The sequence below is a fragment of the Triturus cristatus genome, chromosome 6, assembly GCF_964204655.1.
Source record: "Triturus cristatus chromosome 6, aTriCri1.1, whole genome shotgun sequence".
NCBI lineage: Eukaryota > Metazoa > Chordata > Amphibia > Caudata > Salamandridae > Triturus > Triturus cristatus.
In genome coordinates, this window is record NC_140589.1 from 737,281,111 (window position 1) to 737,301,129 (window position 20,019).

A 20,019-nucleotide genomic window follows, 5' to 3' on the forward strand; every position below is an offset into this window, starting at 1 on the left:
TTAGCGTGATCTGCCTTCTGGAGGCTAGAACCAGTTGTTAGGGAACCAAGTTGTTGTTCAATAGATCTCCTCGTGTCTCTCACCTCCTGTAGGATTAGATCTAATTTAACCGGGTTTGCCTCCAGGTTGGTGGGATACAGTTTGTTAGCTGGGTAGGGATGTCTGTTTCTCCAGCTGCTGCGCGCCGGTAGTGCTGGTGTCAGGTACTTTTCCTTTGGAGCGCCCCATTCTGAGGTGTTACCTGGTGCAGTGCTAGAGTGTGGTCCGCAGTACCTGCAGGGTAAGTGTACTCTCACGCGACTAGATGTCCGGGTTGGCGCTTTGATTTGTTTAGGAGCTATTTTCCACTCTAAACTTTAACATTTCATAACTCAGTTTTTCCTGCTTGGATCTTTGTTGTTTTGGTGTTAAATAATTTATTAAAATGTACCTAAAGTGGTGTGTGACTTTTATTGTGTTGTGTTTTCAATTTATTACTGCATAAATTCTTCACACATTGCTTGACTGCTTTTATGTCACTCTACCAAAGGGTTAAGCACAGGTAAATTTAGTTACTTTTCATTTGCGGTTCAACCTGACAAGAATTGTGGCTGTTGCGTGAGAAGGGATCACACCCCCTCTCCCCTCAACCAACAATCCAACTTATCACAATCAGCAACAGATCAAACGCTCCTCTCAAGACAGAACCTCTGCTCGGTTGCATTCTTCCTTCTCAGGCTTGGAGAAGTCTGGAAGTCTGAGACTCATATGCAGTGACCTGTGAGTGAAGCTGGGCTGACCTGTCATGAAAGGAGTTACGCAGCTGGCTAAGAAGCCAGACATTACCTGGGCACTGCCCTAAACTGGCCATCCCCTTGAAAGAAGACAGGAAAGTTCTGAACTTTTACACCAATGGCATGGCTCTTGATCCCTTTAGTTGGGGCTGGCTGTCCAGATTTTGAATCCTTCCGAACCACCTCTCTAACCCATATAGCCCTGGAGAAATTACAGTTTAAAGCTGTGCTTGTCCTGAACAACAAATATCCAGAGAAATAGGTTAAGCCTCAGGGTCCAGTGGGTGCTCCCAGTCCCTTCTGCACCACTGCTACCAAAGTAGCTTGAATTTCACCATCAATATTGGAGAATGCTCTCCCTAGTCTCCTTGTCTCCTTGGTTCTGGGTACTGAGTCCACTTTGTCTCCGCTCCGGCCTGTCCCCCCCCCGCTTTTCCTGTGGATCGGTAGGGTCCTCCCCAGGGGAGCTCATACTGCTGCTTCGACTTCTTGCTGCCTTGTGGATTTGTTTGTTATTTCTTACATAAAAATGGAACCGCCATCTGGGGGGTCCGGACGGTGTGGCCGCCAACGTTTTTTCTTTCCAACTCCTGTGATCTCTCTCACGCTGCAGCGTGTGTTTCCCACTTGTATTCTATGCTCTTATTGTTTGCTAGCGGCCGGCCCGAAGGTTGTAGGCCCATTTTTGTATCTCTTTTGACTTCTGCAATAAAGGTTTCAAAAAAAAAAAAAAAAAAAAAAAAAAAAAAATATTGGAGAATGCCAGATCTAAAAAAACTCAGGCTCTGGTCACTGGATCTTTGTTTTTTGAGCAGAAAGAGGTTTACTTTGTGTTAAACCTGGAAACACCATCTGGGGCCTCAGCCGCCTGAGTTGCTCAGTAATAAACGGAGTGTAGGACCCAAAAAGAGGTTTACTGTGCAAAAATTTCAGGTATTCCCTTAAGAGTGAACAGCGGCTCACTCTAGTAATCCCAAGGTGCTGTTTTAGGGGATAGTGTGGTCGAGCAGCTTTGGGCTTATAGAGAAGTGTTAGACATTTAAAGGGGAAGCGGCCATCCACCTTTCGTTGCTGGAAGTGTCTCCCCTCCTGTTTCCTGCCTGCACCACCTAGGGAGTGCCTCAAGACCCACCACCCGACCATGCTTGAAAGCCGGACCGGACTAGATTTCGAATCAGGCCCGGAGGCGGGCCAGCTTTTAGTCACTTTTTCACACCTGCCAGCGCAGGGTAAAGCTCACCTGCGGCTCCCGTTTTGCAGGATGTGCGCGGGTAGAGCCCGGGCCAACGGCGGGCCTATCCACGCCCATCAGGGCCCGGAGAAGGCTGGGGTGGGCTACCCCTCTTCATCTGACCCCTAGCTTAAGGTACTGTACCCCCTGCCCCGCCTGCTGTCCCTGCCCTGCCTGCTGTCCCTGCACTGCCTGCTGTCCCTGCGCTCCCTGCTGCCTCTGCACTGCTTGCTGTTCCTGTGCTGCCTGCTGTCACTGCACTGCCTGTTGTCCCTGCATCTGCGACGCTTGCTGTCCCTACCCAGCACCGCCTGCTGTCCCAGTCCCTGTGCCGCTTGCTGCCCCTGTGCCGCCTGCTGCCCCTGTGCTTTCTGCTGTCCCGCACATCCTGCTGCCCCTAACTTTGCGCTGCCTGCGGCCCCTAACCTTGTGCTACCTGCTGTCCCTGCCCCTACACTGCCTGCTGACCCCGTCCCTGTGATGCCAGTTGTCCCACATTTCCCATTGTCTCTGCGCTGCCTGCTGTTCGTGTCCCTGCGCTGCATGGCAGTCCCTGTGCAGCCTGGTTCCCGGTCCCTGACCGGAGCCCATTACCACCAGGACCACCTACCAGGACCATTATTGGAGGCCGCCGCACAACCGCGCAGCGGATGCGCGCAGTAGAGCTCTCTCGCTGGCAGACATCAGAAAGACTCAAGACATGGCTCTTCGACTGAGACACAGCGCCATATAACCCTAGGAGGATAGTGTTGCACTTTACAAATGCAGTTTGATTGATTCATACACACAGTCAATAAATGATACACATAACTCAATAAGGAGATTCATACCAATTTATGGAACTCCAGCCAGAATTCTCCGACAGATATCTCAGGGAGCCTGTATGTGCAGCACTAGCTTTCTCTGGGGAGCAGGGAGCACAGCGTTGGGTGGGAGGGAGGGGGATAAGGCACTGTGTTTGTGTGTGTGGGGGGGGGGGGGGGGGGGGGGGTAGGTGGGCGGATGTAGACCGAGTATTACTTTTATATATTTAGATGAAATAATGTCTTTTAGCTTCCAGTGGTAACCATTGCATAGCTTAGCTATTCAGATTTCTTTGTTGCTGCCAGTTTAACAGTTTTTCTCCTTGGTGTTGTTTGGATCCTTCAGCTGCCCACCATTGGCAGAATATTTCCTCTTTGTCCAAGGCATGAACATCTGTGCAATGGTAAAGATACAAAACACACTCTGGCATAAAGCCAGTATTTACTGTATTCCTGATGATAACCAAGCCCTCATCATACTTTGAAGACTTTGAGACTCCTGGTGAGTCAGAAACTCCCATATTTGTGAAATATTCCAGATAGTCCATAATCTACTCTCATCCTCTAAACTGCGGATGGTGATAGAAGGTTTTCAAGAATAGGATGACACATTTGTTCTTCATTGATAAATTATGCAAAATCTTTTTATACTCTTACAAGGTCACTTTAGTTTTGAGAAGTTGTAAGCTTGCCATCCCCACAAATCACCCCACATTCCTTCAAGGAATCTCTATTAGTGAATGTGAGAGGTACCCGCAGGCTTTGAATCCCACAATTGCTTTAATTTATTCAAGTTGTGATGATTTATCCATTGTAAGCAATATCTTTCTATTTAACTTGTGACATCTAGATATCCCTTGGGGATCTTGACTTGGACACAACTTCCCATTCAGATACTTTCATCCCAAATTTCATCCTGACAAACTCACATGGTCACTTGCTTGAGCAAAATGGTAAACACTTTCCAAGCGGGGTAATGAGGTATTTGGAATCTTAGAAATTACCTACATAAGTCAGAACTTTGGATGTGTTTGACAAGTCCGCTACCTAATACTCTTGCCACGTGTTCCAGCTAGGATTAAATACTTTTTTTGACCACTCATGTCACTTATCACTTGAGTTTCTTTCTCATGTGTTGAATGCTCCACCTAGGGACCTACCAAAAGTCCACATGTGCAGACTAAATTACAAGAAGGAACTTAAAAGAAGGAAAGTCGCGCTGCAGGGGGAAGCGTGGGCGGCTTTGAGGGAGGCTTCTGAAAATAGGGATATAACGGAATTTTGGAAAATAATAAATACCCCTTGTTTTCAGGACAAAGCATCTCCCTCAGCTGCCACAAACATCCTCCCGGAACAGTGGACAGCGTATTTTGAGGGCTTGTATAACCATGGGGAGGGGGACAGTATAGAGGAGAGGTGGGTGGCTACGCAGGGACAGTTCCTAGAGTTCACGTTGGAAGAAATAGTTTTGGGCATAGAGGGACTAACTAAAAACAAAGCCCCGGGTCCTGATGGGACCCCCCCGGACTTGTTTTTGAGTAACGTGGAATTATGGGCCCCCATTTTAACCAGAGTAATAAATGCTGCTATTATGGCGGGCTTGCCTAGGTCCTGGTCGTCAGCCATTATAGTACCCATTTTTAAGAAGGGTAACAGAGATAACCCCCAATGTTATCGCCCAATCTCCCTGATAGACGTTCCGGCTAAAATTTTAGGAAGAGTCATACTGAACAGACTGATCGATTGGGCTGAGGATAATAATATTATCTCGGATGTTCAGTATGGCTTTCGGTCAGGTAGGTCCACTACCGACCAATGCCTGAACCTCTATATATTGGTCGCCAAATATACAAAAGCCAGTAAAGAAGCCATTTACTTGGGATTTATGGACTTGGCTGCGGCTTTTGACCACGTAAATAGGAACAAGCTCTGGTTAATGTTGAGTCATTTAGGGGTTGACCCGGGGATTATTTGCACTCTGAGGGAACTGCACAGAGAGACCTCTGCCAGAGTGCGTTATAACATGGATGGGGGGTTGACTGATCCTTTTAAATGCACTAGTGGTGTCAGGCAGGGTTGCATACTGGCCCCTTTTTTATTTTCCATATATATATATAAATAGTTTAGAACAATTTTTAATTAATTTAAAAACAGACTTTCCAAGGGTAGGTACACGCAACATCCCGGTGCTGCTGTATGCAGACGACGCGGTCCTTTTGGCACGCACCCCTAAAAGTCTTCAGATTTTAATTGACGGGTTTGTTGAATTTATGGGTGCGCTAGACCTGTCTGTCAATTTAAAAAAATCGTATGTGATGACAGCAGGTCACAAACCCCGGACCAGCTTTACTTATAAAATCGGGAATCACGCGCTAGACAGGGCGCAATCTTTCTCATATCTAGGTGTGCTGTTCGATGAGGGCCTGAAATTTGCCCCACTGGTACAGGAAAGATGCGGCAAATTGGCGGCATCAACAGGGGCAATAGCAGGATATGGGAGGAGAGTTGGGCGCTGGTCCCCGGAACAATCAATGAACCTGTATAGCTCGATGTGTTGTTCTAGAGTCACGTATGGTTCAGAAGTATGGGGTTTTATAAACCTTGACCCACTGCAGAGGGAAGAAAACAAAATTTTTCGCTCAATCCTAAAAGTCCCTAATTGCACACCTGCTTTTATCGCACACAGAGAACTGGGAAGACCCTATCTAGAGGATCTGATTAAACTCAGACCAATCCTGGCGTGGTTAAAAATTTGGTGTAACCCGGAAGCTGTACTAAGCAGACAGATCCTAACAGATTGTCTAGGGAGGGATAAAAGCCTAAACATCCCATGGCTGAATTACGTGAAATCTAGCCTGGATAGTATGGGCCGTAATGATTTGTACCTAAACCCGTCAAGGATTACCCTACAGGACAAGAAGACCCTTAAGAGAAATTTTTGGGACCAAAGATCTCTTGTCAGGGATTGAACCTTACCTATGTGTTGTGTATAATGCCCAAGACAGGTTTTTAATGGCACGTTTTAGGCTCAATTTTTTACCTTTTTTACTAGCTGAACCAGCTGGTTTTAGTCATTCAATTGAGCAGAAGGGTGCCTGCGGTTGCGACAATAAGTCTCCGCAGGACACCCTTCATTTTGTACTTCTATGCCCCTGGTATGCAACCCCAAGACGCAGATTTTTAAAGGAGATTTTAAAAAAGTCTAGGTTTATCCATGCTAAAGATGCACTGATCTTTTTACAAAGGGCCAGTGACCCACTAACCTTATGCTCTGTTATCAGTTTCCTGAAATTTGCACTAAGACTCAGGATAACTAGAGGATAGTTCTGTTAACGACCTTATAGGATTCCCCATTTTTCAATAGCGATCAGGTTTTTTATGATGTTTGTACAGTGATAATGAATTTTATGCTTATAGTCTCATTCAATGTTCTTGTATATTGATTTAATGCTTTTCAAAAAAATTGTATTATAATGTACTCTTTTATGATGGTTTTTAACCACCGAATAAAGAACTATTGATTGATTGATTGATTGAATGCTCCACTGTCCACTAGTGTGGTCTATTTATGCATTTCCATATGCTTCATAGTAGGATTACATTTTGTTTACCCTAACTTTAGGTCAGTGTCTTTTAGAGCACATTTAAACACTTATGAAACATTTATCATAGTATTTTTTCACCTAAATAAAAATTATGATACATTAGGAATAACCTATTGGAACAGATGCTTTTTCTACATTAATTAATTCAAGACTTGATTATAGTCATGACTTCCATGAATTGTCCCAACAATCAACTGACTCAGTTCAGCATGTCCAAAATGAGGATATCTAATTTTCTGCACTGGACAAAAAGGGAGCGCCCCCCCCCCCCCCAAATGAGACAGACTCTACATTGGTTGCCAGTCAGGGAGAAGGTGGACTGTACAATTCTCACCGCCAACCCACAAACTAAATGCCTCTGAGCATAAATATCTGACCTGGGACCTCCTTCATCAATGCCCTAATTGTCCTTTTCGCTCTGAGGACTTGACTCCTGTTGACAGTTCCCAAAACCAAATGATTTCAGTGTTGGGCCCTGGAATGCGTAACCACGGTCTGTTTCACTTGACACAACTTCATTCCGTATATGCTTTCAGGTAACTACTGAGAAGCTCGCTTTTCTGAGAATCTTCTCAGTTGGTTACTGCCCTCTTTATGAATCTCTTTGCATCAGATACTGTTCAGTCCTAGAGTGTGTGTTATCAATATAAAAACGAACTCATAAATACGTAAAGCAACATTTTCAATTTGCTTCTCGCTCCCATTCTAATCACAGAATGGAACAAAAAATATTTTGACAACAATATCGCTAGCAACCACATATTTCACATCAGTCACAGACCAAAAAATAAACGCCGAGTACAAAATTGCAAAAGCAGATATATGGAAGAATACATTTTATCATTACTTTCATTTACCCATTGTGTCTTTCACTACAGAGCACACACTCTTTAATCTCATCTTTGTTCATGGTTCCTTACTGTGGCTTCTCTTTATCATTAACCTCACAATCCATCATTTTTCCAGATCCAGCACTTATCCCCCATATATTTTCCCTTTCTACTATGTCATTATCCTACTATGTCATTATCTTGATAGTAGAATCAGCTCGAGCTGCCAAATAAACTGTACCATGGCAGAAATATAGTCCAAAAAACATAGCAGAACAAAATTGGATTATTGGATATGTTAATCAAATCATTTAATGTTAATAAAACTAGAAATACATACTTGTCAAAAAACTGTACAGAGGCGAGCCTGGAGGGAGGGTTTCGGGCAATGGATGGCATCTGGTTCGCTGACAAGTTATTACATGTGGAGCTTGTAATTGCATGAATTTTACCCAAATCCTCTGACTCACTGGAAGACCTGCAAGAGTTGGATTGAAAGGTCTTTAACCTCTTGCTGAAATAAAAAAGGAATTATTTGAGTATCCAAAGTTAGAAACATGATAAATAGGAGAATAACAGCCCACCTAGTTTTTGTTAATTCTGACAGATGACAAGGTCTTGTTTTTTTGTATTGCACTTTAATAATACAACTTGTACATTGTCCTCAAAACAGTAAATGAGATCACTCTTTTGAAGGTGCCGCCATGGGTCCCTTCACCTTCCCACAATACCCTTGGGCAAATTATGCCCAATTCACATTTATTTGTTAAAATCACAATCCACTTCATCTTTACATAAAAGCGCACATCAGGCTGAAGGAGCATTACAGTCATTGGCACCAGAGCATTACATGCGAAGACGCTTCAAGCATGCTCAATATTCTTGTACAGCACTCTCTTCTCAATTTGGGTATCGTGATGTCTTCGTGAGAGTCTTCAACCCGCAGGGCAGGTACATACCGAATGAGCCTAGATATCTTTTGGATGGGTGTTGACCTGAATCAAAGACTTGTATTCCTCCAATTGTTCCTGACAATATGAAATGTTTTTGCCTGAGGGGAGGCTTTGAGCCCCACTGCATGGTCAACTGCCTTTTTCCAGAAACAGCATTACAGCAGCTAGCTTGCGCATACTAGCAAGGACCAGCTTAACATAGGCTAACAGGGAAACAAAAGGGCTTTTTGGCTTAATGTCTCTCACTACCACCCCAATGCAATCATGCACCGAGGCCCAGAACTTTGCAACTTCTGAGCACTGCCAGGCCAAATGAATAACGTCTGCATCCCCAGCGCTGCAGCACACACAGCATATATCATTCATTAGACCCATTTTATGCAGCTTGATGGGCATAAGGTAAGGTTTGTAGAAAACCTTTACATGTATCAGCTGTAGCCTATAGTTTGGTGACATCGTGCCTGTCTGAGCACGGCAGTAGTGCTTTTGAGGTTAAATCCCAAGGCAATCAAGGTCAGACAACAATCAACGCCTCAAATCAAAAACAAACACGATATAATACACTCAGTGTCAATACCTGGATATATTTAAAATTTCATATGTTTTATTCTTATCTTCTTAAAAACATTATTGAACGTATATACAACAGACAGTGAATTTGAGACATAATAGACACAATATAGGAAGACAATGACATATAAAATACAGATTGACAAACTCCATTAAATATATGAAAAAACACCATGAACAAATAATTTTATGGTTGTAACAAAGACCAAGACAAGAAAAGACAAAAGACAGTGGCTTAACGATGGGTGCCATGCATCTGTTATATCGATATTTAGATCAGTTTGCCACTTAAATGTAGCTCTAGGCAAATAACAGGAGCTCTGACCTGCATAGTGGAGTACATCTGTGTTGTCACTTGTCTGGAAAAAGCTAAGCTCAGGATGCAGTCCAGCACGTAAAGGCTCTCAGGATCTTGCGGAAAAGTGCTGTGTATTTCTTTGCATCTGCTGCTCAAACACTCATAAAAGAACAAGACAAGTGGAGTGCACTCCATAGCAACCTGAATGTTATGGATAGCAATAAAATTATCTTTGGGATATAGATGCCCCATCATCTTCATCCCCATACGCCTCAGCTATGACGATTCTGCACATTCATTGTGAGAGAAAATATCCGACTTTCGAGCAAGTGACAGTTTGCGCAAGTCAGTTGGGCCCTAAGGCACAGCCAATTCCACGCCCCGCAGATTTCAGAGTCAATCTCGCCTTTAGGGCGCACCGGAGGGGTAAAAACACTGCACCCAATGAGTAAGAATTAGCACTGTCGGCCTTAACTGTCACCTGTGTCTGATATAATGTTGGTAGAACATTTGATGTACAAATTGAGCCTACGCACAAAAATACTAGTATAGTTTGAAGTCAGGCGCTCACATTATTCCCTTATCAAACAGCAAGTGTAGCACCTTCGATGCCAGTCTAGGCTGTTTCCCGGCCCACGTTAAGCCGATCATAATGGACTTGATTCAATCAAAAAAGCCTTTCATCAGTCAAAAGGGGATGTTCGTTCACAAAGCTAATGAAACTTAGGTAAAATCACCATTGTAGCAACCTCTCATCTCCCAGCTATAGACAGCGAGAGCCTGGCTCAAACTGAGAGCGGCTCCTCCAACAATGCAACAGCCTGCCGCAGTTCTCCAGCCAAATCACCTCCATATCCCTAACTCAGATCCCCAGGTATCTGACAGCAGAGGTAGCCCATCTCAGTGGGAAACCTTTTTTAAAGTGCAGTATTGCCATGGTCAGAGGGAAGATCACAGATTTGGAACAGTTAATGGCAAACCCAGAGAGGCCTCAGAATCGAAGGAATTCACACAGTATTGGTGAAAAATGAATCGCAAGTTCTTTAATATAAAAGGTTACTTCTCTGCTTACATTGAGACCCCGAGTCTTCAAACTGTGTGTTTGAGTCCACATTCAGCGTGGTGCTGTCGCAGCCGAGCTGCAAGTAGCTCCATAGCAATAGCATACTAGATCAGGGGCAGCAGGCACTGCTGTTGGGTTCCTCTGCTAATCAGATAAGAAGGGGAGATGGCCTCCTTATACTCGCAGTGGGCTGCACATAAAGAAATTGAATTCATTGGATAAAGGTTGGGCTTAACCCAATCCGGCAAAGCAATGAATGCGTGAATCACTTCAGTGAATCCAAAGCCCGAGTCAAGGCGGTAGTATATGCGGTGTGCCTGGAATCCCAATTTAAGGGAGGTACGCATGACCCTCTAACGCCAACAACAATGGTTGGGCCTTGAACCTCATTCGAAAGGCCCTGTGGATTGAGCTTAACCCCATCAAATCCAGGGGGCATGAGCAAACCACCACCAGCTAGGCTCTATTCTTGTTGCTGTCTTTTGGGGTGGGGGATGAGAGCAGGGGAGAGAAGGTGATTCCACGTACCACAAGCTTTGACTAAGGAGTTTATTTTGTCCATCAGCAGAGTATGTCACATAGGAGGTAAATCTGAGCCTAGTCTCGTATATGAATAAGCAACATGAGGCTTCTTTTGCATTGGGCCAAAACAACAGACACCACAAAGCATAATGAATGGGGAAGGGAGAGTTGGTAAGGTCTTTGACAGGATTAGGCCTCTTTTGGCATACATGCAATCAGCTGATACAATAGCATTCCAGACTGGCAAACAATCTCAGTCCCTGCTGGAGAAACAAGGCTCTCACCCTGGGGAGAGGAGTTGGCCTAACGGCTAGTGTGGTTGTCCTCAAATCTGGGAAACCGGGTTCCAGTCTCGGCAAGGACGCACAACATTCTGTGATTCTGGGCAAATCACGTAAACTGCCCGTGCCTCACAAAAATGATTGTGTCCTCATGTGACGTAACTGGTGCTCATGTAAAGCGCTCTGATATCGCTTACCCTCGGGTCAAGTTCGCGGTATATAAAACTCTAAAAAACAAACAAACAAACCCAGCATATATCACCTGCCAGCAAGAGCCGATCTTGCAGGGTCTTCCACTGAGCTCTCCTGTCGATGGTAGCGTCCGGTTGTGTGCACACACTGACCTCTTCTGCACTTGGCATCTGTGCCGTCTCCTGTCAATGAGCCTCTCAAGAGGCGCCAGCAGTCCGATCACGGTGTCCCACTCACTCTGCCTCACAGTTGTATCAGCCTCTCCCTGTTTGTCTTTGGGATGCACCATAGCCAGGTGCTTGCTTTTGGGTTTAAAATTTAAATTGCATTTATATAGCGCTTACTACCCCTGATGAGGCGTCAAATCGATTTTACGGCGAATAGCACGCTACCTGGGAGCTTAAAGTTAGTGGTCATTCCTTTGGTTTTTGAGTTTAGTTTTGCATGCTCATTCCATGAATTCACGTCAGTGGTACATTATTGACTCAGCGGTGGTTATTAGAGGGGGCTATGTGAGAAGCAATTGCTTGCCGAAATTAACAAATTGTGGTTTCCAAAAGAGCTTAAGATGGATAGGCATGACATTTATAGAAACTTGCATGCAAGAGAGGCAGGAAGAAGGGAAACAGTGGAGCACTTAAAAAAACAAAAAGGCATGGATGCAAGTAACAATAACAAAAGTTTGATAGACTTTCAATTTTTAATGCAGGATTGTAAGGAATAAAGAAGGTGGAGGATCTTTGCATGCAATTTGTGGATGTAATCCTGTTGAAAATAAGCAATTTTAAATTCTGCTCCTAAGAAATGTAGCTCACACAGTCTTTCAAGAGGCATTTAAGAGGTGACATAGATCACAATGAAACGGAAAGCCAGTGCTTGTTGAGACTGCTTAAACTGTCAAGCAATATGACAAATAAACACATTCTGTTACCTGTAATTACAATGAGAACACCCCCAAGAGACCTGTTTATATACCTACTACAGCAGACTATTTAATACTGTAAAGAATCGTTATGGTTTGTGCAAATGTTGATGCATAAAGGTTCACTGTATAAAGATTTGCGATTTTATTAACGACAATGAGGCTAGCATTATGCATACAACTTTTATTTCCCACTTCTGAGCAGAACCGTTAAAAGTTCCAAAGTAGAACACAACTACATCGCAAAGTAAAACAGAACTCTCAAGTCCATATAAAAGCCCATGACTCCTATGATGTTTCTCTTTTGTTTATCTTTTCCAAGTTATATTCTTCTTCTGTACTCTTAAAACATCAACCTCTGACTGATCCGAAAAAATATACAAACATAAGTATATGCGAAATTCCAATTTTTAAATCCAGCAATACTGGTCAATACCAAAGAAATTATTCTATAAAGCATTAATATGAGTAAGTATAACACTCCCACTTCCTCCATATTATCTGGGATGGTCTGGTGGAAAAATGCTAGCCTAGCTGTCTTTAATAAAATCACGATTCGTTATAAAGTGAACCTTTAAGAATTTACATTTTATGGCAAGACAGGAGGCTAGCATTATGCATGTTCAAAGTTTTTCAAAGTGCAGTGTGAAACATGGTCTAAAGGTTTAAAATAGAACTTCATAATCATATTTGCATTAGACCAATCTGTTGCCTTCATAATTTCATTTAACCTTCCCTCTGACATAAAATGTTTACTTGCCATTGCACTGCTAACATAGTGAGCTGCAAACTTAGACACGTCAATACCCGCCTCTGTTAAGCGGGTCTCACCCATCTTGCAATTGTTGCATTCGTAACCGCACAAAAAGGTTTAACCTACGAAATCAAGAGTTGCTCCAAACCAGCACTTGTTTTCTGCAGCAATCGACATTCGTACTCTTTAGTACATTAACGACACAAAATGTAGGTAAATTATCTCAAATTGGATAGAATATAGATGCAGACGTAGTTTTCGTTCTTTTAAAAATTTTAAACAAGACCCCTGTTGGTTGATAAAATCTGTCTGTCACTTCCAATGCCCCCACATCTGACACGTGCCTAAAGGATATTAAACACAATAAAGTTGCTAGTTTCCAGGCTAGCTCTCTCGTACCTAGATACTTATTACTGGGCCAATTCTGAAACTATTCAGGACTAATTCTACGTCCCAGAGGGATTGATACTTGGGTTTGGGATTCCTTCTCAATCTTATCCCTTTCATGACTCTACAAATGACAGGACTCTTTTCTACTGAAATACCTGGAATCAAAGAATGTCCTGCCACCACCGCAGAATGATAATAATTAACTGTTCTGTAAGTCATACCCTTGTCAAACAATTCAGCAAAAAAATTAGTGAATTTGTATCTCATCAGCCACCAAGGGTTCCAGATCCCTTGCCATGCACCAACGTAACCTAACACTTTTGTATCTCTTCCTAGTTCCTGGTGCCCAAGACTTACTGAATAATCCTGCAGCCGATTCTGAAGGTTTTGTGAATCTTCCTGATCCCCTGAAACTTTCCAAACTAAAAAGTCGATCAAAACAGACAGAACTAACGGATGCTATCTCCCTTCCAAACTTTTTAACAAACCCATTTGGGATCTTATTAAAAGGAGTTCTTCATAGCTAATGCCAATGCAGTCTGAAACCATGCCAGAGTCCTCCAAAAAGGTGTCACTAAGACAATTCGACACCTCTGTCTCCTGCACTGTAACAGGACTCTCTGTATCATTGAGAAAGGGGGAATTACATATGCTTCCATCCCTGACCAGTCCTGCATAAATGCATCCACTGCCATCGCACATGGATCCGGTCTCCAACTGACATAATTTGGTAACTGGAAGGTCAACCTGGATGCGAAAAGATCCACATCCAGGGGATCCAACAAACGGTATTTTCCTGAAATAACATACCTCTGGATTCCAATCGCTGAAATATGTTAGGTTCCTTGAATTCCAATCTGCCACTATATTGTGCATGCCCGGAAAATATTCTGCTCTCAGTCCAATCTTGTGCTCCAAAGTCTGCCAATCTCTTCGATCTGCTCCCCCCTAAATTGTTGACAGATGTCACTGCTGTCATATTGTCCTCTTATAACCAAACTGACCTGCCTTGTAACTGCTTGAAACTGCAAAGGGCAAACAAACCTGCCCTCATTTCTAGACAATTGATATGTCCCATCCTTTCGAACACATCCCACCTGTCTCCTGATCTGAGCAAGTTGCCCCTCATTCTGACATACTGGCATCTGTCTCCAGAAAAAAATCTGGTCTTGTGCCAAATATTGCACGTTCATTCCATGCTTCCAAATTCTCCATTCAACAGACTGATTCTTCCTTTGTTTCCATATTTAATACTACTCTGTCCCCATACCATAAGCCTTTTGTCAAGGCCGCTCTCAGCCTCTGTAGAGCCCTGTAATGTAAGGGACCAGAGAACGCTGCTTGGATCGATGATAACAGCAGTCCAATCACACATGCTTCATCTCTTAAATTTAAATTCTCCTTTTTAATCACCTTTTTAATTTCCTCTTTTATTTTCTTCATCTTCCCAATAGGAATCTGCAATTGACTTTCCAAAGTGTATACAACAAAACCTAAAACGTCTAATAACTGACTCAGTATAACAACAGACTTCTCTTTGTTGATTATGAATCCTAATGACATCAAGATATCTTTTAACATCGGAAGATGTTCTTTCAACTCCTCTGTATTCTGATGCATAATCAGAATATTGTCTAGATAGACTATATGCCCCTCTCTCTCTCTCAGTTAACCAACTACTGGTCTCAAAATCTTTGTAAAGTACCATGGGGATGATGAAAAGTAAACACTGAAATTGGTACAATTGTCCCTTCCATATGATAAGTAACAGTTTCTGACTTTTTACATGAAGTGGGATTGTGAAGTATGCATCTTTGAGATTGAATATGCTACTTACCAGTATGCATCTGTTCTTGGCATGTAGGGCTGCTGACATTCATATCTGTGCATAGATCGCCGCCTAGTGTTGGGTCCGGATGTTTGCACGTTGTTGTCCTGGAAGAGTCTTCGAAGTATCCTGGGATAGGTGACTCCTCCCCTGGACTACAGTGCGCATGGGCATCCTCTCCATCCTCAGATTGTTTTTCGCCATTGTGGCAGTGATGGAGTAGATACAGAAGGTGATGACCATGCTTACAGTAATTCTGAGAGCTGCAGCTGCTACAGGTACCGGGGAGGAGGGAGGGCGATATGAATGTCAGGAGCCCTACATGCCAAGAACAGATGCATACTGGTAAGTAGCATATTCAGTTCGAGGCATGTGGGCTGCTGAATTCATATCTGTGCATAGAATACATAGCAGTACCTCCTATTAGCGGCGGCCACCAGTGCCAGCTGCAGCGGTCTGAAAAAGAGTTTTGAGAACAGCCTGTCCTACAGCTGCCTGCTGTTTTGATTGCACATCTACACAATAGTGTTTGGTAAATGTGTGTGTAGTGGACCAGATGGCTGCTCTACATATATCATGCAAAGGAATGTTTCCCAGGAAAGCCATGGAGGCCCATAACTTACGTGTTGAGTGGGCTCGTGGGGGAATCGTTAATGTGCGTTTAGCCTTTTGATAGCAAATTTGAATACATTTAACGATCCATCTGGCTATACCTGCTTTGGAGATAGCGTTACCTTTGTGGTGTGGGGCAAAGGCAACGAAAAGTGGTTTAGTTTTCCTAAAGACTTTAGTCCTGTCGATATAGTACATGAGGGTTCTCTTTACATCTAGTGTATGGAGTGCTCTTTCTGCGACAGTTTGTGGGTTTTGAAAGAAAACAGGCAGTTCAATAGTTTGATTCATGTGGAACTGCGATATCACCTTGGGCATGAATTTGGGGTTGGTACGTAGTACGACCCTGTTGGCGTGAACCTGTATGAATGGCTCTTGAACGGTTAGTGCCTGGAGTTCACTAACTCTCCTTAAAGAAGTGATTGCTACTAGGAAAGCTACTTTCCAGGTGAGGAATTGAATCTCGCATGAGTGTAGAGGTTCGAAGGGTGGACCCATCAGGCGTGTGAGGACCAAGTTGAGGTTCCACATTGGAGCTGGTGGGTGGCTTGGAGGAATTATTCGTTTGAGTCCTTCCAAGAATGCTTTGATGGCCGGCACTCTGAATAAAGAGAGGTGCTGCCTGTTCTGGAGATAGGCTGATATTGCGGTCAAATGGACACGTATTGAGGTGTATGCCAGATTGCATCGGTATAGGTGTAAGAGGTAACAAATTATGTTTTGGATGGATGCGTCTAGCGGGTTAATGTCATTATTTTTGCAATAAATGACTTATCGTTTCCATTTGGCTGCATAGCAAGCTCTGGTAGTGGGTCTCCTGGCCTCCTTAATGATGTCCATACAGTCAGGTGGCAGGTTTAGGTAGCCAAACTCTAGGACTTCAGGAGCCAGATTGCCAGGTTCAGCTGTTGCGGATCTGGGTGCTGAATCTCTCCATGGTTCTGCGTCAAATGCGCGGGTTTGATCCGCAGCCTTTGATGCGGCACCACGGAAAGTTCGAGAAAGGTGGTGTACCATGGTTGGCGTGCCCACGTTGGAGCAACCAGGACGAGTGTCAGTGAGTGTTGTCTGAGTTTGCGTGCCACCAGCGGTATCAATGGTGCTAGGGGAAAAGCGTACGCAAATCTGCCGGACCAGTTCATCCATATCGCATTGCCCTGCGACTGCGGATGTGGGAACCTGGCGGCAAAGCTTTGGCATTTTGCGTTTTCGCTTGTGGCGAATAGGTCTATCTCTGGATGACCCCACTGCTGGAAGTACGGTTGGAGTACTGATGGGTGTAACTCCCACTCGTGCATCTGGTGGCTGTGTCTGCTGAGCAGATCCGCCATCTGGTTGTCCTTGCCGGGGAGGTGTTCCGCCATGAGGAACATGTTCCTCTGAATGGCCCACTTCCACATGCTCTGAGCCAGATGAGACAACTGTGGAGAGTGTGTTCCTCCCTGCTTCTGTATGTAGTACATGGCGGTCATGTTGTCCGTCCGGATCAACACGACTTTGTTGCACAAGTGTACTTTGAATGCTTTCATAGCCAGGAAGATTGCCATCAGTTCTAGAAGGTTGATGTGCATCTTCTTTTGTTGTGTTGTCCATAGTCCCTGCACTGTGTAGTTGAGTACATGAGCTCCCCGTCCCTGGAGAGACGCGTCCGCTGTCAGTATTATTTGTGGAACCGGCTCTTGGAACGGTCGGCCCTTGCAAAGGTTTTGTGGATTCCACCAATGCAGAGAGTTGTATGCCCGACCGCTCACCAACACTAGGTCTTTTAGTTGCCCTTGAGCCTGATTCCATTGACGTGCTAAGCACTCCTGAAGCGGGCGCATATGTAGTCTCGCGTGTGGGACTATGAAAATGCAGGAGGCCATCATGCCTATCAACTGCATGAACACTCGCGCGGGAAGGGAGTGTTGGGGTTTGAACTTGGAAATCAGCATTTGCATGCTGTTGCTTCTCACTAAATTCGGCTGGGCTGTGGCCGCCAGAGTGTCTATGGTCGCACCTAGGTACTGTTGTACGTGTGCGGGCTGGAGATGGGATTTTGGGTAATTTAGTGAGAACCCCAGACTGTGAAGAAGGTGAATGGTGCGGGACATGTGGCTGGCACATTGCTGGGCTGACTTTGCCTGAACAAGCCAGTCGTCCAGGTAGGGGTAGACATGAATGTGTTGCCTCCGTAAATGTGCGGCCACAGTAGCTAGGCACTTTGTGAAAACTCTGGGCGCTGTTGTCACGCCGAAGGGAAGAACCTTGAATTGGTAGTGCTGCCCTTGAATAGTGAACCTGAGATATTTCCTGTGTGATGGGTGAATGGGTATGTGGAAATACGCATCTTTGAGGTCTAGCGTGGCTAGGAAGTCTCCCTGTTTGAGCAGTGGGAGGACTTGTTGCAGGGTGAGCATGTGGAAATGCTCCGAGAGAATGTAGCGGTTGAGGGGTCTCAGGTCTAGTATAGGTCTGAGTGACCCGTCCTTTTTCGGTATTAAAAAGTACAGGGAGTACACCCCCGTACCTTGCTCGTGGACGGGTACGACCTCTATTGCGCCTTTTTGCAGCATACTTAGCACTTCCTGCTGTAATAGCGTTAAGTGCTCTGAGGACATAGGACGGTGTTTTGGCGGTATTGTGGGTGGAGTTGAGGTTAATTCTAGGCAGTAACCGTGTTTGATAATGAATATGCTACTTACCAGTATGCATCTGTTCTTGGCATGTAGGGCTGCTGACATTCATATCTGTGCATAGATCGCCGCCTAGTGTTGGGTCCGGATGTTTGCACGTTGTTGTCCTAGAAGAGTCTTCGAAGTATCCTGGGATAGGTGACTCCTCCCCTGGACTACAGTGCGCATGGGCATCCTCTCCATCCTCAGATTGTTTTTCGCCATTGTGGCAGTGATGGAGTAGATACAGAAAGTGATGACCGTGCTTACAGTAATTCTGAGAGCTGCAGTTGCTACAGGCGCCGGGGAGGAGGGAGGGCGATATGAATGTCAGCAGCCCTACATGCCAAGAACAGATGCATACTGGTAAGTAGCATATTCAGTTCGAGGCATGTGGGCTGCTGAATTCATATCTGTGCATAGAATACATAGCAGTACCTCCTATTAGCGGCGGCTACCAGTGCCAGCTGCAGCGGTCTGAAAAAGAGTTTTGAGAACAGCCTGTCCTACAGCTGCCTGCTGTTTTGATTGCACATCTACACAATAGTGTTTGGTAAATGTGTGTGTAGTGGACCAGGTGGCTGCTCTACATATATCATGCAAAGGGATGTTTCCCTGGAAAGCCATGGAGGCCCCTAACTTACGTGTTGAGTGGGCTCGTGGGGGAATCGTTAATGTGCGTTTAGCCTTTTGATAGCAAATTTGAATACATTTAACGATCCATCTGGCTATACCTGCTTTGGAGATAGCGTTACCTTTGTGGTGTGGGGCAAAGGCAACGAAAAGTTGTTTAGTCTTCCTAAAGATCTTAGTCCTGTCGATATAGTACATGAGGGCTCTCTTCACATCTAGTGTATGGAGTGCTCTTTCTGCAACAGTTTGTGGGTTTTGAAAGAAAACAGGCAGTTCAATAGTTTGATTCATATGGAACTGCGATATCACCTTGGGCATGAATTTGGGGTTGGTACGTAGTACGACCCTGTTGGCGTGAACCTGTATAAATGGCTCTTGAACGGTTAGTGCCTGGAGTTCACTAACTCTTCTTAAAGAAGTGATCGCTACTAGGAAAGCTACTTTCCAGGTAAGGAATTGAATCTCGCATGAGTGTAGAGGTTCAAAGGGTGGACCCATCAGGCGTGTGAGGACCAAGTTGAGGTTCCACATTGGAGCCGGTGGGTGGCTTGGAGGAATTACTCGTTTGAGTCCTTCCAAGAATGCTTTGATGGCAGGCACTCTGAATAAAGAGAGGTGCTGCCTGTTCTGGAGATAGGCTGATATTGCGGTTAAATGGACACGTATAGAGGTGTACGCCAGATTGCATCGGTATAGGTGTAAGAGGTAACAAATTATGTTTTGGATGGATGCGTCTAGCGGGTTAATGTCATTATTATTGCAATAAATGACGAACCTTTTCCATTTGGCTGCATAGCAAGCTCTGGTAGTGGGTCTTCTAGCTTCCTTAATGATGTCCATACAGTCAGGTGGCAGGTTTAGGTAGCCAAACTCTAGGACTTCAGGAGCCAGATTGCCAGGTTCAGCTGTTGCGGATCTGGGTGCTGAATCTCTCCATGGTTCTGCGTCAAATGCGCGGGTTTGATCCGCAGCCTTTGATGCGGCACCACGGAAAAATCGAGAAAAGTGGTGTACCATGGCTGGCGTGCCCACGTTGGAGCAACCAGGACGAGTGTCAGTGAGTGTTGTCTGAGTTTGCGAGCCACCAGCGGTATCAACGGTGCTG

The 20,019-nt window shown here is 44.6% G+C and overlaps 1 protein-coding gene across 4 annotated transcripts in view; it reads right to left on the minus strand.

Annotated features, from left to right (window-relative positions):
- LOC146817800 (heat shock factor protein 2-like) overlaps positions 1–20,019 on the minus strand; it is a 204,184-nt gene that overhangs the window by 41,638 nt on the left and 142,527 nt on the right. For 2 of the 4 annotated variants that reach the window (XM_085611274.1, XM_085611271.1), the window contains one exon: positions 7,583–7,720. In XM_085611274.1, coding sequence (XP_085467400.1) covers positions 7,583–7,720 — 138 coding nt within the window. Of the gene's footprint in view, positions 1–7,582; positions 7,757–20,019 lie in introns of all 4 variants that reach the window. The other 2 variants (XM_085611270.1, XM_085611272.1) reach the window with 1 other exon arrangement.